This window comes from Trachemys scripta, chromosome 2 (assembly GCF_013100865.1).
Source record: "Trachemys scripta elegans isolate TJP31775 chromosome 2, CAS_Tse_1.0, whole genome shotgun sequence".
Taxonomy (NCBI): domain Eukaryota; kingdom Metazoa; phylum Chordata; order Testudines; family Emydidae; genus Trachemys; species Trachemys scripta.
In genome coordinates this window covers 215,485,746-215,510,688 of record NC_048299.1, presented here as the reverse complement: position 1 = coordinate 215,510,688, position 24,943 = coordinate 215,485,746, and the positions used below count along the sequence as shown (strand labels likewise).

The 24,943-nt window shown below is 39.7% G+C and overlaps 1 protein-coding gene across 2 annotated transcripts in view; it reads left to right on the top strand.

Moving 5' to 3' along the window:
• Nucleotides 1-24,943, top strand: part of ATP6V1H (ATPase H+ transporting V1 subunit H) — a 76,267-nt gene that overhangs the window by 5,781 nt on the left and 45,543 nt on the right. For both annotated transcript variants that reach the window (XM_034762924.1, XM_034762923.1), the window contains exons 3-7: nt 10,242-10,344; nt 11,529-11,618; nt 16,163-16,276; nt 17,734-17,838; nt 20,418-20,471. In XM_034762924.1, coding sequence (XP_034618815.1) covers nt 10,242-10,344; nt 11,529-11,618; nt 16,163-16,276; nt 17,734-17,838; nt 20,418-20,471 — 466 coding nt within the window. The remainder of the gene's footprint in view (nt 1-10,241; nt 10,345-11,528; nt 11,619-16,162; nt 16,277-17,733; nt 17,839-20,417; nt 20,472-24,943) is intronic.

Here is a 24,943-nt window from a genome sequence, read left to right as displayed (position 1 = left end):
GTTTCATAGTAGAGATGGTGAGCTTTAGAGTTGTAAAGAGTCCTTTCCAGAATCAGTTTTAGGTTATAGTTAAGGCTATGGTTTAGTCATGGAGGTTGTGGAAGTCATGGAATCTGTGACTTCCAGCGACCTCTGTGACTTCAGCCTGCAGTGGTCAGGAGCTGCAGGGTCCCCCGCCACCCGCAAGGGCAGGGAGCTGTGGGGTACCCCTGCTGCCTCTGGTGGGGACCCCATGCAGCTCCTGGTTGCCATGGGCTGAAGTCATGGAGGTTGCGGGAACCCCTGCAGCTCCCAGCCCATAGACCAGGCCTTAATGTCTAATTAATCTAATTGAAGTGGGAGTGTGAACACTTCATCTCTCTATGCCTGAGGGTTTGTCTACCTGGGAAAGTAGTGAATTTAAACTGGTATAGTTATACTGGTATAACTGCTTGTGTGGACACTTTTACTATGGAATAAGAATGGGTTTGTTAGGTTTAGCTTGCGTTGCTTTGGGAGGGGTGTAAGCTAAACTGAACAAAGCCACTCTTATTTCATAAGAAGTGTCCAAGCAGGCTTAACTATCCTAGAATTCTTCACACAAAAAAAGTAAAAAATTGTGACCAGATGCTTAACACAATTAATATTAACAAGAAGGAAGGAACACAAGCCAGAACAGGTTAAAGAATATTTAGATAATATAGATGTATTTAAGTTGGCAAGGCCTGGCAAAATTCATCCTTGAGTGCTTAGGGATTTAGCTGATGTGATGTTGGAACCGTTAGCAATTGTCTTTGAGAATTCATAGCGGATGGGTGAGGTCCCAGAGGACTGAAAAAGGGCAAACATAGTATCTATCTTTAAAAAGAGGACCCAGGGAATTATAGACCAGTCAGACAAACTTTGATACATGAGAAGATACTGGAACAAATTATTGAACAATCAATTTGAAAACAACTAGAGGATAAGAGGGTGATAAGCAATAGCCAAATCCATGCCAAACCAACTTAATTTTGTTCTTTGACAGGGTTACTGCAGTGGATGGGGGGAAGCAGTGTACATGATTTATCTTGATTTTTTAGTAAAGCTTTTGACAGTCTCCCACGTGATAGCCTTATAAATAAACTAGGGGAATGTGGTCTAGCTGAAATTACTATAAGGTGGGTGCATAATTGGTTGAAAAACCCAACATAAAAAGTACTTTTCAATGGTTCACTGTCAAATTGGGAGAGTGTATATAGTGATGTTCTGCAGGGGTCTGTTTTGGGTCCAATACAAGTCAATATTTTCATTAAAGACTTTGATAATGCTTATAAAATTTGCGGGTGACACTTAGCTGGGAATGCTTGCAAGCACTTTGGAGAACATGGTTAGAATTAAGAAGAACCTTACGAGTGGGAGAACTGGTCTGAAATTCAGTAAAGACAAGTGCAAAGTATTGCAGTTAGGAAGGAAAAGGTCAAATGCACAATTGCAAAATGGGGCACTAATTGGCTAGGCGATAGTACAGCAGAAAAGGATCTGGGAGTTGTAGTGGATCACAAAATGAATACAAACTAACAGTGTGATGCAGTTGCAAAACAAGCTAATATCGTTCTGGGGTATATTAACTTGAGTGGTGTTTGTTAGATACAGGAGTTAATTGTTCCACTCTACTTGGCACTGGTGAGGCCCCCACTGGAGTCCAGTGGTGCGCACCACACTTTAGGAAAGATGTGGGCAAACTGAGGAGAACCCAGAGTAGAGAAGCAAAAAAGAGGTCAGGTTTTCTAAACCTTCTATATGAGGAAAAGTTGAACAATTTAGGCATGCTTAGTCTTGAGAAAAGAAAGCTGAGGGTTGACCTAATAATAGTCTTCAAAAGGGCTGGTATAGTGAGGACAGTGATGAAATATTCTCCATGTCCATTGAAGCTAGGACAAGAAGTAATCAACTTAATCTGTACAAGAGAGATTTAAGCTAGATGCTAGGAAAACCTTTCTAACTATAAGGCTACTAAGCTCTGGAATAGGCTTCCAGGAGAGGTGGAGGGATCCCTGTCATTGGAGGTTTTTAGGAACAGGTTAGACAAACGCCTGCCAGCAAAGGTCTAGGTATGATTGGTACTGTGCCAGCATTAGTGGGGATGGGACTATTTCCACGAGGTCCCTTCCATCTCTAAGTTTCTATGATGCTAGAACGATGGGAGACCATCATGAGAAGATGGCAGAAAGGTGGTATGGTCCCTTTATTGAGAGAGTATGCCTGCCTTTTGTTCTCAAGATGCTGAACCTTGTTATTCTTGGCAGCTCCTGGAGGAATGAAAATTTGTGACTTTTCCTGATGTGTATGGCCCTTGCCATAGTTAGTCCATGCCTCCACTATTTCCATATTAGATTACTTCGACATGTTCAGTCAAGATGGAGCTATACTTTTGGACCATTTGGGAATGTTTGCTAGCGCAGAATGCAACTGCCCATTTACTTAGTGATGTTTCTAGAATGAAGCATAGTGCACTAGTGCTTGGTCGACAACACGTGTTGGGGACTGTACTGTGCTTAGAACAGTGGGGTCCTGGTTCATGACTGGGGCTCCTGTGTGCTATGATAATACAGATAACATTTGCATTTGATTTATTTCTTGATGCAGTTCAAAGTGGTGATTGGCCTATGTGGATTGATCCTGATTATTTTAGAGAGCGCCTCTTTCATGCTCCATTCTGAGAGTTAAGATTATCTGAGATGCTGTGCTGACAGTCCATAGATAAAACTGTTAGCACATTTCATGTGCCCTCAAAAATGGAGGCCTGTTTCAAATCAGGTCTTCTGGTTTTGGCCCTAGATTGGGATAAGATTTTATGTTCAGTTTTCTCGAGGTGCCATTTTATTTATTTGTGGTTTTATAAGTGGTATATATGCTGTTTTAAAATTACATTAAATCAGTGGTTTTAAAGCACACAGGAGAGGTGTCTTCCAAAGTTCACCTCTGCCCATTCTGCACTGCTGGAGTAAAGCTGCTTGCTCACAGTTGCTCAAATTCTAGTATATGCCAGTATCTAGGTCCTGAGTTCTCTAGTACAGGGTCAGTTTAGTCTAAGTCTAACTAGTGTATTGTTTATCCTGCCTCTGAATGTTATGCATGTAAACAAAAAGTCAAATTACACAAAACATGTAGCTGTGTTTACTGGCAGTGTTTGATTTCAGAGTGTGTAGCATGTCTGCAAGAACTTAAAATATTTAGGTAGTATCATTATAACTGAAAATATTTTCTGCATTTGTCATTGACTATATTGTCAGTTTTGCAAATTAATTGAACTGAGAATTCATTATTTTAATACCGAAACGTCCGTTTACCTAGTTTTGGGTGTAATTCTAACTAGGGTCAATAGTCTTAACAAAACAAAAAAACTAACAGCCTTTGTGTAGTAGTTTACACTTCATTTTGTGTATAGACTGTAGAAAACATTGTCTTCATGCTGCAGCACTGTAAAATCAGAATATTTCACTTGAGGGAAGCCAGGTTTCCCTTTCCTGAAGGAGACTTTCAAAAACGGTAAAATAGTCTTCGACTGCAGGGGTTCTCAAACTTCATTGCACCCCTTTCCCCCTTCTGACAACAAAAATTACAATATGACCCCAGAAGGGGGGGGGAAGAGGGGGACTGAAGCTTGAGCCCGCCTGAGCCTCACTGCCCTGGGTGGGAGGGCCCAAGCCCTACCACGGTAGGTGTGTGTGTGTGTGTGTGTGTGTGGGGGAAGCTGTAGCTCAAGGGCTTCAGCCCCAGGAATGGGGTCTGTAACCTGAGCCCTGCTGCTCAGGGCTGAAGCCCTCGGGCTTCGGCTTCAGCTCCAGGCAGTGGGGCTCGGGCTTCAACCCCGGGCCCCCGCAAGTCTAAGCCAGCCCTGGCGACCCCACTAAAATGGCGTCGTGACCCAATTTGCGGTCTCAACCCACAGTTTGAGAACTGCTGCTCTATTGGAACCAGTAGATACCCTTCTCAGAATCCATGCTCTTGCATTTAGAAAACTACAGTACTGTACTGTAGGATGCAAACATATAAGAACACTTGATGTTTGAGTGAGTTGTGTGATGCATAATTAGTTCACACTTTGCCTTCCGAGGATCGCCAAGTGTTTTAAAAAGGGGTATTTACATTCTTGGTTGTTGTGGATTTTATTTGTAAAGAGATACTGTCAGCTGTAATTTTTTGAAATTGACTAAAATCAAATCGTATGTCAATGTTTTTATAATTTCTTGCCTTTAAAACATTTTTAGAGATTTTTTTTCTGCTTGGTGCAGTTTGTGCTGGTACAATTGCACAGAAGCCATTCCCTCTATATAAATTTGAATATGATTATTAAACCAGTCAAGCAATCAGATCATATGAGTGTCCCCTAATACTGTCATAAAGCATCACATGCCAAGGGCACTTGGGTAAAAATTTTGCATCTTGACATGCTGATAAAGTGAGTATGGGGTGGTACCAATAGTAATTAATAGAAGTGTCTAATATTCTGTTTAAAACAGCCAGTTTCACTTTGCTGTGTCATGTGAACAAAACAGGAACTACAGTTATCATGAGGAATGCATGATGGAAAAACCAAACTAATCACAAGTGTCTGTATCAACTACTCTGACAAAGAGCTTTTTATAAATGCTCTCTTACAAACACTTGTTGCTTAAGAATTATATAGAACAATAACCAACATCATCTGCCTTCTTCAGTCCTATAATAGCAGTTACTAATGCCTGCCTCATATCCAGGGTGCGAATGAAGTATTGACTTTATTTTGACTTTAAAAAAAAAAAAAGTTATTTGTTCCATGGGATAAGTGGCAGAGTTGTAGTACGATTAATGGGCAGCAGTGTGAGTGGCTCATACTTAAAGGGAACATAACATTTGTCTGTAACATCACATGGGGAAAACTATTTAACAATCAAATGACTTACCAATGTAAAGCTTTACAGGTGCATCAGATAATCACAATGGTCTTTTGGCCTTAGAATTGAGAATCTATCAATTATCTGAATCTATCTGGTGAAACTGTTTCCTTTTTGAGTGTGAAGAATTTGACTTGCTGTCTAGCACTAGAAAAGGTACACGGTGACTTGGCATATGTGAGATCTGGCACTTCTTGAACAAAATGCACTCTAGCTCATTGTGCTGCATTCTTGGTTGCAGGACAATGCTTTATTGACTGTGTCTTAGTAACAGTACAATTGAATAATTCTGGGGGGGGGGGAAGTGTTATGAAACGGGGAGACTGTGGTTACCTTAAACCTTTAATTGTAAAGAATTGGTAAACCTCAACATATTAATAATGGGGAAAAATCTTGACCACTGGCACCAAAGGGGAGGATTGGGTTTTTCTTCCATGGTTGTATGGCTTTTACATTGGTATTCATGAGACTCCTTGGGGTTATTAGATAAGTAGTCATTTTAATTTTAAAATGAAGTGATTGGGAGGTGGCATTTTTGACATTGGTAAGGCATTATTCAGATTCCCAAAGTCTCTGATGAAATATTAATGAATTGTTTACTAAACTGTCAAACTTCTTTTATACAACTCTGTGCTACAAATGTCTGCTCAGACTGGCACTTATAAATAAACAAATATTAAACCTCAATTCTTCCTTTTTTCCAGGGAATGTCTTCCTCTGCCTTTGATTTCCTTGAGCTTTAATGTTAGATCAAAGTAGAGAGCTTTATTTGTTTGAAAGCTTTTTTTTGACAGTTGATAAACTTTTACCAATTTTTTTTTTTTTTTTTTTTTAAATTCGCATGCCTTATTTTTGCACTGCTTTCTCAAACTCTAAAGTTATAATCAAGGGCTCTTCTTAAATCTTATTTAACGTTTGTAATGTTCTTTGAAGATGACAAGTGCTATGTTAGTATGAAGTGTTCTAAAAACAATGAAGTTGATATTTTCTGATTACTTTTTACATTGTATGGAATTTTCTAGTTTCACCAATGCTGATTGATTATTGTTCTCTCATGTCAATCTCTTGGCTGACTAAAACTGTACAGGTTTGTTAATCCCTGGGGGCTTCACAGTCTCCATGGGCTGTGTTATAAAAATTACCTCCATCTTGCCAGAAGCCACTGTCTTAAGGGACCAATGAGACTTGGCTTTATAAATCTTTTTGGTAGCGGTGAGTTGGCCCCTATGCATGCTGAGAAATGGCTTGTTATGAGGCAGTGTTAAGAACAAAATGTTGAACAACAAAATCTTCACATGTCAAAGCATACAAAAATAGAATACAAAATACAACAAGGGCTTCATTCTGTATTCCTGTTCCTGGAAAATCTGGTTATATTAAAAATCCAAAATTATCTCTTGAAATAAAAATGAAATCTTGATACACTTGTGTGCAGGGGAATGCTCCCCACCTGCAGATTAGAAGAGATCATCAGGAGAACATCATTGTGATGTTCCTCCTACTGTGGGGGCGAAGTGGTAATTTAGTCTCCCTCATTTTCCCCCATAGTCCATCTTGGCATGCATATACACAGGTTTACATTGATGCTTACTACTAAATACAAACACTGGGTCTTCTGGATCCAACTTTCTTAGGGAGGGAGGGAAGGACAAAAATCATACATCACTAAGCTGCATTGGACCCTTTGGAATGCAGCTCCATATTTTTAGAACACTATTTTTTAAGCCATAACTGGTTGATCAGTGTCCTTTTTAAGAATACAGAAGCTGTATTTGATTGCAGACCTCTAGCAACCTAATTTGAGTATAAACCTTAAGACTCCTCAACTAGTGAGTTCTTAGAAATCTTTCTAAAATTAGGGAAGCCTGGCTAGATTGTCAAAAATATGATTTGATATGGTCCTTGAGGACCAATTTCAACTCACTTTTTGTATAATCTTATAAACTGTACCCGGTAATGTTTTGCCAGTTAAGTATTGTCATAGCTAGGGCCTTACCAAATTCACAGCTGTGAAAAACGCATCACGGACTGTGAAATCTGGTCTTTTGTGTACTTTTACCCTATAGTATACAGGTGTCACAGGGGAGACCAGCATTTCTCAACTGGGGGTCCTGACCCCAAAGGGGGTTGCAGAGGGGTTGCAAGGTTATTGTAGTAGGGGTTGTGGTATTGCCACCCTTGTGCACTGCCTTCAGAGCTGGGTTGCTGGAGAGTGGTGGCTACTAGCTGAGGGCCCAGCTCTGAAGGCAACAGCACAGAAGTAAAGGTAGCAATACCATATTATGCCATCCTTACTTCTGCGCCGCTGCTGGCAGTGGTGCTGCCAACAGCTGCCACTCTCCAGCCTCCCAGCTCTGAAGGCAGTGCCGCTGCCAGCAGCAGCACAGAAGTAAGGGTGGCAGTACCACGACACTCCTTCAATAAACTTGTGACACCCTCACTACCCGCTTTTGGGTCAGGACCCCTACAGTTACAACACCATGAAATTTCAGATTTAAATAGCTGAAAACATGAAATTTATTATTTGAAAAATCCTATGACTGTGAAATTGGCCAAAATGGACCGTGAATTTGGTAGTGCCCCACATATAGTGTAGCAACTTCACATAAGTGTGAAAACGGGGAGGTGGTTTTGGGGCCAGGCTGCCCTGTAGCATCCCCTGTTGGTCAAGTGTGGAGCTGCTGGCACAGCCTTCCTGAGTTTCCTGTCCTGAGATGGGTCTCCTCAGCTCTCCCCATGCCAGTCTGTCATGATGTGGCCTAGCCCACCGGCCAAGTCACAAACACAATTTTAACTTCTTCCGGGGTAGCAAAAGTCCAATTGTAGTCACAGCAGATGAGAAGGTTCTTCTGCCTTTTTTGTGAATTAACTTCAGCCCAACTCTCTGTCCCTGTTCCCATCCCCTTTCTCACTGTCTGTGTGAGTCTTTCTGGCTCTGCGATAGAGCACTCATCTCCCAGGCTAGTTCCCCTTCTGTATTGTGCTCAGCCCCTTCTGAGCTTTGCTTCTTGACTCCTTCCCTGTTGTGGTATAAAGCTCTGGACCGTTGGGCTGATTAGCCTGAAATACCCAATGCCCTACAGACCCTTGTGCCAGGGCCTTCCACGGCAGCCTGCTCCATTCCTTGTGGTTCTACTGCAGATTGATCTCACTCTATCATTTTATAAGGCCCCAGGTGTCCATTAAGCTGTCACATGGCCCTCCTTAGTCCCACCCTCTCACACCAGGAAGCAGCTATCCAATTATGGCACAGGTGTGGCTGGCCCCATCTCCCCTTAAAGGGGCCAGTCACCCTGTGACAGAGATACTTTGGGATGGGCCAAGTAACAGTGGTATTTAATTCAGAAGAGGGAAAAGCATAAACATGTTGTATTACAGATCTTCCATTTTCTGTACTTCACTAATTCTGGTGAACACGCTACAGGGATTACTGCACTTGAATCTGCCCTGAGAACTGGCAGAGTTTTTACTCAATTTTTAATCATGGACCACCTGCAGGCCGTGACTCAGATTGTGGAAAAGGCTGACTAGAAGAACTTGTTCTGTGTGGCTTTGGTAGGTGGAAAAGACCTTTGACTCAGTGGAAATGTAAAAAGAGTTAAAAATGCTGGAAAAACTGAAACATGAAGTAGTAATATGTTATACTTCCAGTCTGTTTAATTTTGGCATTGGATGGCTTTATGCACAATTCTCCACTTCTCTGAAGAGCTTCAGCCTCTGTAACTTGGTCCCTTTGTGTGTTAACCTGTGATATTTGGCAAGTATTAATGCTGTGGATTTTCATCTTCCTTTGACTACATAATTTTCCTTACTATACCTAGACAATAAGTGTTGTTTCTGCTGCCTTGTCCTGCTCATTATCAGGTGTGGGAATAACTTTTGCATTGTAATAAGTAGAAGATTCTGCCAGTCCTGTAGTTCAGTTTGATAAATGGAAATATCACCAATGGTGGCTCTTTAATTATCTTAATGTTCTTTACAGTTGCTAATGTTTAGCTACAGCAGACTTTCAACTACAGATTTGGATGGATAAAGGAAGTAGCTGTGGAACACACTAGCTCAAGTCCTCCCCCACCCCCCCTTCCCATCCTTTACCTGTCCATTGGGTCATAGTTTAAGGCTAGAAGGGACCACTACATCCAATTCTGTTCTGACCTTCTGTGGTGGCCCAGCACCCACATGTTCTCCAACTGATAGACAAAATATTATAGCTCACAGGACACTAACTACAACGTGCCATTGGCAGAGATTACGAGGAAACAAGATGCACCAAGGCCCCTGAAATGGCAGGAAAATGATTAGTAAGATCTACTTAGCTAATCCTGGCAAGTGACTTGCATCCACAGGCTGTAGAGGAAGGTGAAAAACTGCCAATCTGATCTGGGGGGGAATTCCTTTTCAACCCCACAAACCCAGTTAGAAGTCAAGTCAGATTGGTATAGTCACCATCTTCTAAATACCACATATCAACTGATTAAAACCACAAGTGTGTGTTAACAGTTTTGAAAAAGTAAAAATCTGACCTAGAAACCAGAACTTTACTTTGAAAAAAATTTCCTGTTCCCTCACACTTCATTTTTGGCATTAAAACTTCTTATTTCTTAAAATAAGACTAACATGTTTTGTATTTGCACATGTTTTTTCAACTGGATTATAGTTGTGTTGCCGATCTTGTTTTCAGCATGTACTCGAGGTATGTATATAGCCAGTACTGCATCTCTCAAATGATTCCTTATGTGCTTCCACGGGTTGGAGGAAATCTAAGGATGACTGAGGTGATGCTGTTGAGTAGTCAAGAGACACAGAATTGCATCTTTAAATTATTCCCTATTCCAGGGGTAGGCAACCTATGGCTTGCATGCCAAAGGCATCACTCGAGCTGATTTTTCAGTGGCACTCACACTGCCTGCGTCCTGGCCACTGGTCTGGGGGGCTCTGCATTTTAATTTAATTTTAAATGAAGCTTCTTAAACATTTAAAAAAATCTTATTTACTTTACATACAACAATAGTTTAGCTATATATTATAGACTTATAGAAAGAGACCTTCTAAAAAACTGTATTACTGGCACATGAAACCTTAAATTAGAGTGAATAAATGAAGACTCGACACACGCACCGCTTCTGAAAGGTTGCAGACCCCTGCCCTATTAAATTATTCATTCCTTTGCACATGAGGCTCTCAGCAGAATAGGAGTGCCTCACGCAGTCATGATAGGACTAAGTTTATTATGACTTTAATAAAGGAAGAGTGCCTCTCATGTCAAATAGCATCTTGAAAGAAATAAGGCCTGAAATAACACAGATACAAAAAGTTCCTATGGCTTCGTATTTTGTTTTTCAGAGGACAGATGATTTCAGGTGAAGACTGTGAATTTATTCAAAGATTTGAGCAGAAGAGGAGCCCAGAAGAAAAACAAGAATTGCTGCAAGCGGAAGGCAGTCAGGTAACCCAGCTTCCTTTTTTAATTTTTTGTGGTGTGGGGGGGGCGGAGGGCAGGGGTTGCTCTTGCCATACTATCTTTAATTAAATGTTGGAAGTGTGTATTTTGCTGTTATGCTATTTAGCAAGTTTTAGCAGGGCTTCAGACAGTTATATTGTAAATGAATTTTTATGAGATGGAACTTGGCCATTATTTTAACAGACCTCTTAATTTTTAAATGTGTTCAGCTGGAATGAGATCAAAAGAAGCTGGGAAGTTTCACACACATTTATTGTGCTCTTGGATAACACTTCTTAGGTATTTTTTTTTTCTGATATGGTTGGGTGCATTTTGGTACAACTTAAACTCAAATAAATGGAATTTGCATTTTAAAATGTAACCAATGCATACACTATTTAAATAGCTACATATAATATGCATTGTTTGTATAGTGACAGTGTAGCTGTCCAAGGTGGTACATTAAACTGATGACACAGCATAGTTTGAAATAAAGTAGCCTGAAAGTTACATAGAATGTAAAGAGTAGTGGTAAGTTTTTGTGACTCTTTCTAGCTTCTCCTCAACAGCTTTCCCCGTACTCTCCATATGCTTGCTCTCATTTTCTTTTCAAGTAAGATAAAGCATGAATCTCTAACTCAAGCAGTTCGTGAAATCTGCTGCTGAAAACATATCATGATTAAATTGTGCCGGGGGAGGAAAGCAGTTGGAATAATTCTTAAGGTCCCACTTGTATCTATCTTCCAGTCAGAAACATATGGGCAGGCCAGATAAGCTTTCCAAGTGCTGGTCCTGCACCACTGATAGAGAGAAACTTGCAATCCCTTCAGCATCTGTCACTAAATTTGCCCATGTCTTGTAAACTTTCTTTTTCTTAAAAGAAACATTGAAGGAGAGATTCTAATTCTGACTCATTAATCTTTTGACAAATCACGTTGAGGAACCTTGCTAACTCCCGCTAGTTACTTCTCACCGTTTCCATTGAATGCCATAGAACAATTTGTGAAAGGTAATGAACAGAATGGCAAAAGTATTTCATTGTAATGTCAAATGTATTCATATTATATTGTAGATGAATAAGCCATTAGGATGCTTAAAATTTACATAAAGCCAAAATGTGAATTATTGAGATTCTACTGCATTTTATAAAACAATTGCTAATATTAATTTGAATGTATTTTATTTTGTAGTGTGCTAAAACATTCATAAACTTGATGACTCATATCTCCAAGGAGCAGACAGTTCAGTACATCCTAACTATGATTGATGATATGCTGCAAGTAGGTCAATAACCTATTTCATATTTAAGTCTTCCTCTTTGATACTTGGGTGTCTCTTGATCTAATTTTGATCTCTTTGTGTATGTATGTAATACTGTATTCAAATAATATATATTTAGGTTGCAAAGTCAAGCACTCAGAAGTTGGGAAATGCCAGAATTAAGATTTCACAGGCAATCTTAGCATGGCCCCTTCGTGTACTTAAAGACTCAAAGTATCATAATGCATCAACACGATCACATTGGACCCAGCTACACTTAGTACACAGAATGGATGCTGCTCTGGGAATGAGGCAGCTGTTGAATATCTTTATCCTCCTCATTTAATTAGTGGCTCCAACCTTATTTACTGTACACCATCCATGCAAACCCCTAATGAATTTAGTTTAAATTTGTGCAGTTTTGTTTTTAGACAAGGCCTAAGTTTGGCCACATTTTGCAAACAGGTGCAAGATCCATCTTAGTCAGGCTGACAGTATAAACATTGAAACACTGCGAGTCGCTGTCTTTTGAATTTTATTCACTTTTCATTTTGGAACAGTAAAGTTTGTATCAAGTGACAAACAGGACAATATACATAATGAAACCGTGTGTCATTAAAATACAGCTAGTTGTTTTGACAATGTGGTATAGTAGCTTAAAAAAACCCATTTTGTTAATTCTGAATTAAACATCAGTAGGACTCAGCCTATATAGCTAGCCAGGATCAAAATGTATGAACAAGCTGGAAGTAAATTCAGAAGCAATCCACAATGTCCTCATAACAGCATGGATGTTAACCAGAGCAGTGGAAATATTCCAAGCATATGAACACTAAGATATTGCTTGTCCATCAGTAGATAGGGTTTGGGTGGGAACCACAGAAAATATACAGTATTGCTGACTTGGGGAGTCATTTGGTATTGCTTTTCAAGCACCTAACTTATTTATAAGCATATTGTACCAATCTACCTCTAATATATTAATCATAGTATTTATTTCAGATGCCAATCTGAAACCCTATCACTATAGTATCTGAGTGCTTTCCACATAGTCATTATGTATGAAAGTATCCGTTCTTTTTTAAAGCAAAGCATTTTTTAGGCAAATGAACTGTAGGAAAGCGAAACAATATACTTACTATTCCAACATATTAAAGGGCCTCTGAGCTATATGGTAGAGTAACTCTGCATTAAAACCTGTTCTGTAGCCTAAATATGTTTAACACTCTGGGAATCATCCCTTTTACTGTGTGTTCATTTGAATTATTTAAGAGAATTAAGAATATAGTTGAGTGGAGTGGGTCAAAAAGTTTGTTAGAATTACTTTTTGATGTAAAATTGGGTTTGTGATGAAATAAAGCATTTTGTGAAGTTTCTGCTTTCCGCAGAACATTTTGGCTTTTCATCAAAAACTCCAATTTTTCATCTAAAAATTTGCTTTTTGATAAAAATCAAATTTCCGTTGAAAATGATTTTTTTGGGAGGGGGTCAACATTTTTTGGAGTGGGAGGGAAACCAGTTTTCTAATTGGTTCTAGTATTGAGCCATCATGTTGATGTTAAGAAATAAAGTGTGTTAAAATATCTTGGCTACGGGTTTGTGTGTTTAAATCAAATTAAATACCCAAGTATGACAATTTGTGAAAAGTGCAATGGAATTTCAAATGTTTAGTCCTGTTTTTTCTCCATTTTAATATTTTGGAAGCTTGTAAACGCCTGTCTTTATTTTTAATCTCCAAATGTTTGATCACAACATGATATTCTTCAGTTTTGATGGATATCAAACTGAGGCTTCCATCTCCAGCTTAAGTGTACTGCTGTAGTTTACTAAAATTTCTACTCTTTTTCTGAAGTGGTAGGATTAAGGTCTGTTAAGAAACTTGTAACAAATTATATTCCCTTTTTCCTTGACAGTTGAGTGATCTTGTTTCTCTATCTGGCTTCTGACAAGGTCTTGACTCATTATAGGTATTTTTTTTTTTTTTTAAAAGCCAAAGGGAACCAATATGATGATCTAGACTTGGATAATAGAATAGTGTGCTTATAAAATTTGCAGGTGATATCATGCTGGGAGGGGTTGCAAATATTTTGGAGGACAGGATTAGAAGTCAGAAGGACCTTGGTAAATCGGAGAATTGATCTGAATTTAACAAGATGAAATTCAATAAATATAACTGCAAAGTACTGCACGTAGGAAGGAAAAATCAAATGTGAAATTACAAAATGGGGATTAACTGGTTAGGCAGCAGTACTTCTGAAAAGGATCTGGGGGGTAGAGTGGATCACAAATTGAATGAGTAAGCATTATGATGCAGTTGTGAAAAAGGCTAGTATAATTCTGGAGTATATTAACAGGAGTGTCGTATTTAAGACACGGGAAGTAATTGTCCTGCTCTAGTTGTTGAAATTATACCTTGCATCTGTTTAGGGTGAAAGGAAGGAAATACAGCTCTTCCAAGGACTGCTATGTCATATAACTCTGCCACCATTCGGAGAGAGAGTCATAGCTGTCTTTTTTTTTTTTTTTTTTTTTTTTTTTTTTTTTTTTTATTTAAAGCCCAAACAGTTCTGTCTGTTAACTTCTACTGGTCTAGAGTGCAAGTACACTTGGAGGACCAGAGGTTTCTGGAGAGAGTGCAAAGCTACCAGAACGTCAGAGCAGGATTTTTAACTTTGGTATAGTCTCTGGGCGTATGATAGTCTTATTCTATAACTTACAGTATTGATTTTGTAGGCACTAACAGTGATTCTCTTTCTTGATGGGCTTGTGATTTTAAAAGTAGAGAGGTTTTCCTCTGCTCTTCTGATATTTTAGCCTTCATATACTTCAATGACCATCTTGTCTCTCAGCCCATCAGTGGCTCCAATTTTATTCCTTTAGTTCCTTGACCGTAAGATGTTCTTCAGATTCTTTTTTCTCTGTTCTTCTGCTACCCGCATCCTAAAGGAGCATTGTTGCATCCTTATTAGTGCTCTATTGTAGAGAGGTGGGAACAATTTGCTATCACTGTTTTACACCTCTGCTGTCAATAACTGGTGTTAAACACAGTCTTGAAATCTAGTTCTTGAAGTAGAACATGATATTGATGCCAAGGGAAGAAATGCTGATCACCCGATTCAGCTGTGCTGCCTGTATCAGTCTGAAGACTTGAAAAGAAATGCAAAAAGATTTGGTTAACAACTCTCTGGAGTGGGCTTGGGGGAGGGAGAAGGGGAATAAGGCAAACATTAGCATTGCAGGCTCATGTTAGCTGTTGTTAAAGATGGCAGAACAGCGTTCACACAATGGTGTTGAAATCTTTGCATCTGTCAAGAATATTTCTTTGGATGCTAACTCTCATTTGATTGTAGGAAAACAAAATGCACAACTTCTCATGATCTCTTTAAACTGGGAAGCTTCTTTCATAGAAAGCTTTCTTGAGAAGCAGTAAAATCCAATGTTTTTATGTATCTTGTGTATTTCATGTTCCTAAGCTACACATAGGTAGGAAGTTACTGTACATAATGTATCCCAATCTGAATGATTTGATTTTAAGAAAGTTAGATGAAAATGTTGAGATTATTTGGGGACTATGGTGTACAGTTCTCATAAACTTTAGTTCCATATTAATCATGATGGTATCCATCTGTGTAATTTACAAACTATAATAAAGAATAACTTAGAGGGAAAACTGGCATTCAGTTTTATCTCTGGGGAGAGGGATAGCTCAGTGGTTTGAACATTGGCCTGCTAAACCCAGGGTTGTTAGTTCAATCCTTGAGGGGTCCACTTAGGGATCTGGGGCAAAATCAGTATTTGATCCTGCTAGTGAAGGTAGGGGGCTGGACTCAATGACCTTTCAAGGTCCCTTCCAGTTCTAGGAGATAGGACATCTCCATTAATTTAAATATATGTGTAATATGCTCACTAAACCTCAGTTCGAAACTAGCATTAAAAACAAAACTGTGGCTAGTGTTGTTGTACAACTCCAATTCCTCTTATGGGACTTGCATTTGGAGATAAGCATCAACTGAAGTCTTCAGGATAGACTTTCAAGGCCACGTAAAACATTCCTGTGCATGTACAGACACTTGACAGTGCAAACCAGTGTGCAAATATGAACACACAAATCCTGTCATTTGTGTGTGCAAGAAATAATGTTTAAAAAAGTTAATGCCCAGAGTTTATTAAGCTGAAGTAGAGGTAGAGTTGCAACCCTCTGAAAATGTGGCCCTTCACAGTAGCTATGTAATCTTTCATTCTGAATGTCTGAGCCAGAAAGAAGCATGTTTTTCTTTTAAGCAGACACTGCATAAACTGCAGTATAACTGGGAGTGTGAGAGAGGAATCGGTCTCTTAGGAGTTGATGGGGAACCAGCATGGAATAGTGGTTAAAGTCTGGGTTTCAACACTTTGGATATCCAACAATGGTATGTGGTAGTAGTTAAAATGAGAGGGATTGACACAGGAAATGTATCTCTCATAATGTACCTCATGAGAATATAAGACAATGTAATGAAAAAATAACGTAAAATTGTGACTGAAATACTGACGAGCTTCTCCTTCCCTCCCCCTCCCTTTGCAGGAAAAGCATCAGCGTGTTAGTATTTTCTTTGACTATGCAAAACGTGGTAAGAACACTGCATGGTCCTACTTTCTGCCTATGTTGAACCGCCAAGATCTCTTCACTGTGCACATGGTAAGCTTTAAATGCGTTTATCTCCAAAGATGCTGTGGTGAAAATAGAAACCTATTTTCTTTTTGGAGTTTGCAGATTCATAAAACTTAAATGATTCCTTTTGTGGTAAAAGGCTATTCTTTTACAAGTCAGGCAAACCAGTTTTATCACTCAACAAATTTTGCATGACCATTTGTTACAAAATACATGCTGCTTTTCCTGGGAATCAAAATAGTGTTATGTGGAACTATTGTTCTTTGTTCTGAATTATCATGCCTGTCTCATTGATCAGGAAATATCTGTGGAAAAACAGTTTTCTTTAAAGAAATCTGTTTAGTTACTAGAAAATATCCACCAATCAATGATCCCTCTGTAATTATGCGTTTGAGTATAAAATTTTCTAGCACCTTTTCAAACCTTAAGGGCAGTAATTTTATTACTCACTTCAATATATTGTATGTAAAAGTTGAGGTTATTATAGGTTCTCTTGTCTGCTGCATTGGAGTACTGCAGAATGTAGAAGTCCTGCTGCATAATTTGACAGTTTTCCTCAAAAAATTCCTTGAATGCATATAAATTGTCTTGGGAAGACTGTAGGCATAGAAAATGGATCCAGTTTGTATGTTTCTCACATGTCATAGGCATCGTGAAGAAATACTTATGAAAATCTGTTTTCTGTGTTGTACCATTTCCTCCTCAGAAGATTCCATCCCATTTCCCCTGTGGTTTTCCTGTCCTTTTAAAGGCAAAAATAAATATATAATAAAATTCATCTTTCTTCTGGAAACTACATCTCTACCCCGATATAATCTGACCTGATATAACATGAATTCGGATATAATGTGGTAAAGCAGCGCTCCGGGGGGGCGGGGCAGGACTGCGCACTCCCGAGGATCAAAGCAAGTTTGATATAACGCGGTTTCACCTATAACACGGTAAGATTTTTTGGCTCCCAAGGACAGCATTATATCCGGGTAGAGGTGTATATTTATTGCTTCAGTACGGGTGCATGTACTTATTTAAAGTTGCTTTGTGTATTGATATTTGTGAGCATTAAATATTTAAAATTAAGCAAATTGACATTAATGAATGTTAAATACCCAATTAGGACCAGATCCTGCAACTGGCTTTGTGTTGGCAGAAACCTGCCTCTGAAAGGAGCCAGTTGCAGGACCAAGCCCTAGACTGCAACAACGCTGTCTTAGATTTTTCTTTTCTTTTATAACCTCTGATCTGTGTACACTGCTTCTGCATACTAATGAGGGGCAGAGCCAACAGAAAAAGCTGAAGGACAAATATTAGGTATAAATAAATCAAACTATAAGGCTTTGCTTTGAAAAATGTATAAAGCAGCAGTATTTGTGTAAGTAGCAATATTTTCCCTGAAATTGGTTTCCAAAGCATACAGCAGTATTTTTTTCTCCATTCAATCTTTGATCACTTGCAACTGAAGTTCTATTTACCAAATTCTTTTTCAGGCAGCAAGAATTATTGCCAAATTGGCTGCCTGGGGAAAAGAGCTGATGGAAGGCAGTGATCTGAATTATTACTTCAACTGGATTAAAACTCAACTTAGTTCACAGGTAAAAAAACTAAACTTAAACAAAAAAAATAGAATGCACTCTTAAAAGGCTTACTTTTGTAGGGAAGTTTAAAAATGTATATAAAGTGTAAATGTGTAACTGTATTAACAAAATATGCATTATTTGTTTAAAGAAAAAAGCTCTAGATTTCAGTAATTACCAGTTACAATTAACTCTCAAATCCTTAGACTTGCTTTCTAAAGTAAGAGATACTATAACTTCACATATACAGTACTTGAAAGTATATTCAATTCCAGCTAGAGTAAGAAAAGGAGGATTTTTTGGGGGAGGGGAAACAAGCACATTCTCATTCAGCATATCTATTTTCGTGATTGATTGAAAAGTGCCGTCTCCACAAAGTCTGCACAGCTATGAGAGCAAACTGCATTCCATTTTGCTTTTTATATTTAATAACAAAGATGCTGACTCCTGATAATTGTGAGAGAACATAATCCTTTTATTTCAGATCCCATATTTTTTGTTTTGGAGGGCTTGCACTGGGTGGGGGGGGAGAATCATGTCTTGACTTCTATGCTGAACAGTTTTGGAAATCATCTATAGCAAATGAATACAGAACTCCTTTTCTTGTTGCTTTCTGGAGTGTAACTGCACTCTAAGGAACATTCAGAGATTCCAAGGCCAGAAGGGATCATCATGAACATTTAATCTGATCTCCTGTACAACATAGGCCATGGAACTTCCCAAAAATAATTCCTAGAGCAGATCTTTTAGAAAAATAGCCCATCTTGAATTAAAAATTGCCAGTGATAGAAAACCCACCACAACTGTTGGTAAATTGTTCCAATGGTTAATTACTTTTTCTGTTGAAAATTTATGCCTTATTTCCAGTCGGACTTTATCTGACTTCAAGTTCCAGCCACTGGAGTGTGCTATACCTTTCTCTGCTAGATTGAAGAGTCCATTTTAAAAAAAATTGTTCCCCCCTGAACTGTTCCCCACTTAGTCTGAAACATCCGAAACTGTGAAGCCACCTAAAAATGCATAAATGTTTGAGCAATATTGGCATGTGACAATATTTCTAGTATAGTAAGAATGACTTGTTCTTCAGAAGCAAAACCATGTTTCTTTGCTGTTTCATATGGGTGGTGTTACTTTTGTGTAAGGTTGTTTACAAAAACAGTTTGTCATTCTCTAATAATGGTGTGTTGGAGTGAAACTGAATTCTAATAAATTGTGGGACTCAGTTCAGTAGGCTTTCTGACCGAACTTTACTCAGAAATATTTTTGGAAACGAAGGACCTTTTGAAGAAGACCATATGGTTTCTATAAAAGTAAGAATCTTAAAAAGCGTGACTTTATTTTTAAAAACTCAGTGCTGTGCCTTGATATCTTCAAATTGATTAAGTGTTTTTAGATCACTTGCAGTTGAGTTTGAAATATAAAGAACATTGTTATAAATACACCTTTTTAAATTTTGAAATGTATTTTGTGATGTCTGGAAGTAATCCTGACTCTCTTCTAGGCAGGGAAAATACTTTGAATTATGTCAAAATTATACTTCAGTGCCATTAGCCAATATATAGCTTCACATTGGATTCTTTTGGACTGTTATGTAACACCGACAGACCCTGGTTGTTGGCGGGTGGGATCGAACCTGGGACCTCTGGAGCTTAGCGTGTGAGCCAAAAGCCAACTGGCTGTTGAGCAAATTTATTAATCTCTCTCTCTCTCTCTCTCTCTCTCTCTCTCTCTTCCCCCGCCCCCCGATGGGACAGAACACTATACCCAGGAGATGTGTGGGTTACATACTTCCCCTAGCGAAGGAAACATGTCCTGAGCTTCAGAGACTTCCCAGTTGAGGCGGGATTGAGCATGGGACCTCTGGAGCTTAGTGCATGAGCCTCTATCGCATGAGCTAAAAGCCAACTGCCTGTTAGCTAAGGCTGTAAAGCAGACTCATTTAACTGTCTCTAAGTGGTTTTGGTGCCAGTAGCTGGGACAGAACACCACACCCAGAAGGTGTGTGGGTTAAACTTAGTTTTGCTTTTGCTTCCTGAAGTTTCAAGCAGTTTGACTGTCATTTATTGATATTATCCAAGGCAGGGTTATAGTCTTTCTGCTTACACCATTCTGAGACTAACCGTGTTATGTACACAAACTCAAAGGAGAAAATGCACTTCAGTGTATCTCATAACACTGTCCTGGACCACTTGGGTATCATTGTTCTGTTGTTGTTCTTGCCACCTTTGTGTAAACAGGGATAATCCAAAACATTGGATTGTGTAAAGATGCTTCGCTATTTGCCAGTTAGTGTAGTCTTGATTTGTGAGGGTAGAATTACTGTGATTTTTTTTTTCCGCCCCCTCCCTCCCCCCCCCCACTAGAAATGGACTTAGCTAGATACAGTTTTGTTATATGTGAAAGGACTTTCCAACAGATCTGGTCATCTGTAGAATAGTCTCTGAATGAAAGTAGTGGAGGACAGTGACATTTGGGACACTCAACTGGCCTGGACAAAATAGTGGAAATTGTACTGTGGGGCTAAGGGACAATCCTGATTTTCATAGCAATATAATTGACTTAACAAGAAAAGCTAACAGTTTTTGTTCTTGCACTAGAAACTTCGTGGTACCATGGGTGCTATTGAAACAGGAACAGTCTCAACCAGTGATGTGAGTATCTCTTTGTAACCTGTTAATGTTGTGGCCTCCTAAAACATCAGTCAGTCTCTATTATTCACCAAACTTTAACCCTGACTGTATCAATTTTAAAACAGGCTCAGACTATAACCAATCCTAAAAGTTACATGGGGTGGGGGAAAGGGAGAAGTGGGGAATTCATTTTAAAGGTGTTCCTATGTTTACACCTTACATTTATTTTTCTCCCCCCTTGGGGCTTATTTTTATACTGTTTTCTTCTTGTATGGGTTTACTTCGGGACCTTTGCCTCATGTGCACTCAAGGGAATGAATGGTAACATGCAGAGTGGGATATTCAGACTCTGTGATGAGTGGCCTGACTTGGAATCTGCCAGGTTCTAATGACTCCTGGGAGTCCAATCTAAGAGCTGGGGAAACTTCATTAGTCTTGCTCTAGGAAGCTAAGAGCAAGAACTTTGTTGGAATACTACTGACTTCTGAGAGCAGAATTACAACCAACTTCCCCATTATTGATAGTCTTAGTGGTGATGGCTTTTAAAAATGTGTATATACCTAATTTATTTCTCTAGTTGATGAGGAAACTGGATTATTAGATCTTCTGATCCTGTCTCATACTGAGAAAGCGGAACGGTCAGCGAGTTATCGTAAGTGCCTATACACAAATGCGAGAAGCTTGGGAAACAAGCAGGGAGAACTGGAAGTCCTGGCACAGTCAAGGAACTGTGATGTGATTGGAATAACAGAGACATGGTGGGATAACTCACATGACTGGAGTACTGTCATGGATGGATATAAACTGTTCAGGAAGGACAGGCAGGGGAGAAAAGGTGGGGGAGTTGCACTGTATGTAAGAGAGGAGTATGACTACTCAGAGCTCCAGTATGAAACTGCAGAAAAACCTGAGAGTCTCTGGATTAAGTTTAGAAGTGTGAGCAAAGGTGATGTGGTGGTGGGAGTCTGCTATAGACCAGGGGGATGAGGTGGATGAGACTTTATTCCGACAACTAACAGAAGTTACTAGATCACAGGTCCTGGTTCTCATTGGAGATTTCAATCACCCTGATATCTGCTGGGAGAGCAATACAGCGGTGCACAGACAATCCAGGAAGTTTTTGGAAAGTGTAGGGGACAATTTCCTGGTGCAAGTGCTGGAGGAACCAACTAGGGGCAGAGCTCTTCTTGACCTGCTGCTTACAAACCGGGGAGAATTAGTAGGGGAAGCAAAAGTGGATGAGAACCTGGGAGGCAGTGACCATGAGATGGTCGAGTTCAGGATCCTGACACAAGGAAGAAAGGAGAGCAGCAGAATACGGACCCTGGACTTCAGAAAAGCAGACTTTGACTCCCTCAGGGAACAGATGCCCAGGATCCCCTGGGAGAATAACATGAGGAGGAAAGGAGTCCAGGATTGCTGGATGTATTTTAAAGAATCCTTATTGAGGTTGCAGGAACAAACCATCCTAATGTGTAGTAAGAATAGTAAATCTGGCAGGTGACCAGCTTGGCTTAACAGTGAAATCCTTGCTAATCTTAAACACAAAAAAGAAGCTTACAAGAAGTGGAAGATTGGACAAATGACCAGGGAGGTGTGTATAAATATTGCTCAGGCATGCAGGAGTGAAATCAGGAAGGCCAAATCACACTTGGAGTTGCAGCTAGCAAGGGATGTTAAGAGTAACAAGATGGGTTTCTTCAGGTATGTTAGCAAGAAGAAGAAAGTCACGGAAAGTGTGGGCCCCTTACTGAATGAGGGAGGCAACTTAGTGACAGAGGATGTGGAAAAAGCTAATGTACTCAATGCTTTTTTTGCCTCTATCTTCATGAACAAGGTCAGCTCCCAGTCTACTGCACTGGGCAGCACAGCATGGGGAGAAGGTGACCAGCCCTCCGGGGAGAAAGAAGTGGTTCAGGACTACTTAGAAAAGCTGGACGAGCACAAGTGCATGGGGCCGGATGCGCTGCATCGAGGGTGCTAAAGAAGTTGGTGGATGTGATTGCAGAGCCATTGGCCAATATCTTTGAAAACTCACAGCGATCGGGGGAGGTCCTGCATGACTGGAAAAAGGCTAATGTAGTGCCCATCTTTAAAAAAGGAAGGAGGAGGATCGGGGAAACTACAGACCAGTCAGCCTCACCTCAGTCCCTGGAAAAATCATGGAGCAGGTCCTCAAGGAATCAATTTTGAAGCACTTAGAGGAGAGGAAAGTGATCAGGAACAGTCAGCATGGATTCGCCATGGCCAAGTCATGCCTGACTTACCTAATAGCCAGTTATCGCCTCATAGAAGGCAATGTGGATGAGGGGAAAGCAGTGACTTTAGCAAAGATTTTGATATGGTCTCCCACAGTATTCTTGCCAGCAAGTTAAAGAGGTATAGGCGGATGAATGGACTATAAGGTGGATAGAAAGCTGGCTAGATCATCGGGCTCAACGGGTCGTGATCAATGGCTCCATGTCTAGTTGGCAGCCGGTATCAAGTGGAGTGCCCCAAGGGTTAGTCCTGGGGCCAGTTTTGTTCAATATCTTCATTAATGATCTGGAGGATGGTGTGGGCTCACCCTCAGCAAATTTGCAGATGACACTAAACTGGGTGGAGTGGTAGATACGCTGGAGGGTAGGGATAGGATACAGAGGGACCTAGACAAATTAGAGGATTGGGCCAAAAGAAATCTGATGAGGTTCAACAAGGACAAGTTCAGAGTCCTGCACTTAGGACGGAAGAATCCCATGCACTGCTACGGACTAGGGACCGAGTGGCTAGGCAGCAGTTCTGCAGAAAAGGACCTAGGGGTTACAGTGGACGAGAAGCTGGATATGAGTTGACAGTGTGCCCTTCTTGCCAATAAGACTAACGGCGTTTTGGTCTGTATAAGTAGGGGCATTGCCAGCAGATCGAGGGATGTGATCATTCCCCTCTATTCGACATTGGTGAGGCCTCATCTGGAATACTGTGTCCAGTTTTGGGCCCCACACTACAAGAAGGATGTGGAAAAATTGGAAAGAATCCAGCGGAGGGTAACAAAATGATTAGGGGGCTAGAGCACATGGCTTATGAGGGCTGAGGGAACTGGGATTATTTAGTCTGCAGAAGAGAAGAATGAAGGGGGATTTGATAGCTGCTTTCAACTGCCTGAAAGGGAGTTCCAAAGAGGATGGATCTAGACTGTTCTCAATGGTACCAGATGACAGAACAAGGAGTAATGGTCTCAAGTTGCAGTGGTGGTGGTTTAGGTTGGATATTAGGAAAAACTTTTTCACTAGGAGGGTGGTGAAGCACTGGAATGGGTTACCTAGGGAGGTGGTGGAATCTCCTTCCTTAGAGGTTTTTGTCAGGCTTGACAAAGCCCTGGCTGGGATGATTTAGTTGGGTGTTGGTCCTGCTTCGAGCAGGGGGTTGGACTAGATGACCTCCTGAGGTCCCTTCCAACCCTGATATTCTATGAAAACAGAAATCTTAATGAGTGAAGCATAAATCTAGATAAAACAAATGGGGTCTTCTGAATGCAAAATAATCCAGTTTTGCTTTGTTAGTGTCTTTTTTTTTTTTTTTTTTGTGTGTGATCTGATTAAGAACAGTCAGCATTTCAATTCTGAACTTTGACTTTTTCCAAGGGCTTATTAGCCACTCTTCGAAATTGCATTGGGTTGAAACATGTCATATCTCCTAGACCTTTCAGAATACAGTGAAATAGTTTAGCTTTTTGTTTGTTGTTCTGTGTTCAAAATGTTGTAACTGTTGAATCAAAATTCTTGAATTATAAAAATATAGCTCTGCAGAAAACAAATTTACTTGTGTGAACTTAAGGATATATTAAATACTTTAAAATCTATATTACTTTTTTTTTTTTTTAACAAAATGCACCCTACTGGAGCAGTAGATAGTTTAACTGTTTAATTTCATATGGATGAACAGTTAAGATGTTCTGATCAGAGTCTTTGTGATGGCAATGATAGAAAGCAGTTTGATTTCAAGCTGTACTACACAATTTTGCCACTCGATGGCACCAAGAAACAAAAGTATTTATCTAAAACATGTGCTGCATAATGTTGTTTGATAATGAAATGTGTGGGACACGCGTGCTTCTGCTTATCAATTCACATTGAGTCAGGATATTACAATTACATCTGCATTGAGCTGGTAGCGATAGCATCATTCCAGTTATGAGGAGGGGAAAGGAAGGGGCAATTAAATACTAAAAACTGAACATTAGCTGTTCAGTATCAAACTCTGACTGGCAGCAAAGGAAATTCAGAGGGTAAGTTGCTTCTGTCTCCTTAATGTATCCTATTATAAATACTGCAGAAAATATTACATATAAAATCACCCCAGATAAACCTCTACAATATGCAGCTACAAAAACGTGCCTTGAAAGTTTTTAGTGCTTTCTTAGGCATTATTAAGCCTTCTTACTTGAGTAAACTGAGTTCTGAGGAGGAGAACGGAATTCCATGCCTTGTCTCCTCAGCCTTGGACACTGGGAAACA